The sequence below is a fragment of the Trichechus manatus genome, unplaced genomic scaffold (assembly GCF_000243295.1).
Source record: "Trichechus manatus latirostris isolate Lorelei unplaced genomic scaffold, TriManLat1.0 scaffold00006, whole genome shotgun sequence".
Taxonomy (NCBI): Eukaryota; Metazoa; Chordata; class Mammalia; order Sirenia; family Trichechidae; genus Trichechus; species Trichechus manatus.
This window is the reverse complement of record NW_004443942.1, coordinates 14,172,491-14,174,263: the sequence shown is the minus strand read 5'-3', so window position 1 is coordinate 14,174,263 and position 1,773 is coordinate 14,172,491. Positions and strand designations below refer to the sequence as shown.

Here is a 1,773-nt window from a genome sequence, read left to right as displayed (position 1 = left end):
TATCCTCCCTTAGCAATGAACAAAATACCCTGGAACTAAACAGAATAATTTATCTGTCATAAGGATGTGAAAGATTAGTCAGATCAATAATTATAATCACTAACACTTATTGAGCACATACTACATGCCAGGCACTGTTCAAAGCCTTTCATATGTTAAATCATTTAATTTTTTGCATAACAAATGAGATGGATATTAGCCCTACATTGACACAAAGAAACAGTAGAATAGGAATCATGATGCCTTAGGAGAGAGGTCTTAAATGAGAAACTTAAACATCCTAGTACCACAAATGAAGATGAAATATTACTATTTAAAAGGCTGAAAATGGTTTCAGATGAAGATAAAAAAATTCTGAGGTTTCTCAATATTATCTATATATTAAAAAAATTAAAACACCACATTTTCCAATTCCTCTTACTATGCACTGAGAGTATAAAAGTAAACTCTAAGTTTACAAAACCATTTTACAAAGATATTACAAAATCAAGGTCCTCTGGCTCCCAGTTAAGTGCTTTCCCAATACTGCATGATACCTTTTCCTTATTGTATCCACACTGACAACCATTCATTTTTAAACCACAATTTGAGATGCAGGGAGGCTAACAGTTTAAGTAATCCAAATGGACTTTCAAGCCTGCACCAATCTACCAAATATTTATTAAAATTTACCCAAAAACACCCTTGCAGACATAGTATCTTACTTGCATGTGTACAAAAGCACAAACAGGTAAACATCCCTTACTTGAAGGGATATACACAAAGGTCTTTTCTACCTACAATTCTGTTTCTTGCTGAAGATGGAAAGAAGGTTGACTCGTCTTCAATGAGGAAGAGCTCTTGCCGATGTCTGGTGAATTGGGCAGTGAAATATTCAGGATGAGGATGCTTCACAGACTTTTTGAGCTTCAGAGGCCCAAGTACACAGCTAAAGGGGTTTGGATCAGGTGGGGGAATATCATTCTCCCTAATAGGCATTTTCATTCCCAACACTTCAGCATAGGTAATTAATACCTCCCAAGGGGCATGGATCTTGACAAAGTAAGTTTTTCCATCTTCAGAGTCCTGCATAAAAAGGAGGCAAGATAACAGAAAACTTAATGATCACTTATTACTTAGAAATGAAATAAAATTTTATAAAATCTCAAATTAAAGATGTCTCAGTACTTTCAATTCATTGAATTTTTTCTCAGCAAAACTTCTAGAAAAGCAAATGTTAAAAATATATGCTTAGATATACATATATACACAGCTGTGTATATATAGACATATATGTACATATACATACACACACATGTACATATATATGTGTATATATATATGTTTTCTCCCACAAAGCAGCTGGTGGGATCAAACCTCTAACCTTTGGGTTAGCAGTGGAGAACTTAACCATTGCCACACAAGTGTTGCTACGAGTCAGAATCGACTCAATGACAAACAACAACAACATATACATGCACATATATCTACATATAATTTGTTGTTGTTCAGTGCCATTGAGTCGGTTCTGACTCACAGAGACCTTGTGGAAAACAGAAGGAAACACCACCTGGTCCTGTGTTGTCCTCACAACCGTTGTTATGCTTGAGCCCTTGCAGCCACTGTGTCAATTCATCTTGTTGAGGGTCTTCATCTTTTTCGCTGACCTTCCAATTTACGAAGCATGATGTCCTTCTCCAGGGACTGGTCCCTCCTGATAACATGTCCAAAGTACATGAGACAAAGTCTCGCCATCCTTGCTTCCAAGGAGCTTTCCCACTGTACTTCTTCCAA

At 36.4% G+C, this 1,773-nt stretch overlaps 1 protein-coding gene across 1 annotated transcript in view; it reads right to left on the bottom strand.

The window, feature by feature from the left end:
- ANO5 (anoctamin 5) overlaps nucleotides 1-1,773 on the bottom strand; it is a 79,253-nt gene that overhangs the window by 62,261 nt on the left and 15,219 nt on the right. The window contains exon 5 of the mRNA XM_023737794.1: nucleotides 781-1,065. Coding sequence (XP_023593562.1) covers nucleotides 781-1,065 — 285 coding nt within the window. The remainder of the gene's footprint in view (nucleotides 1-780; nucleotides 1,066-1,773) is intronic.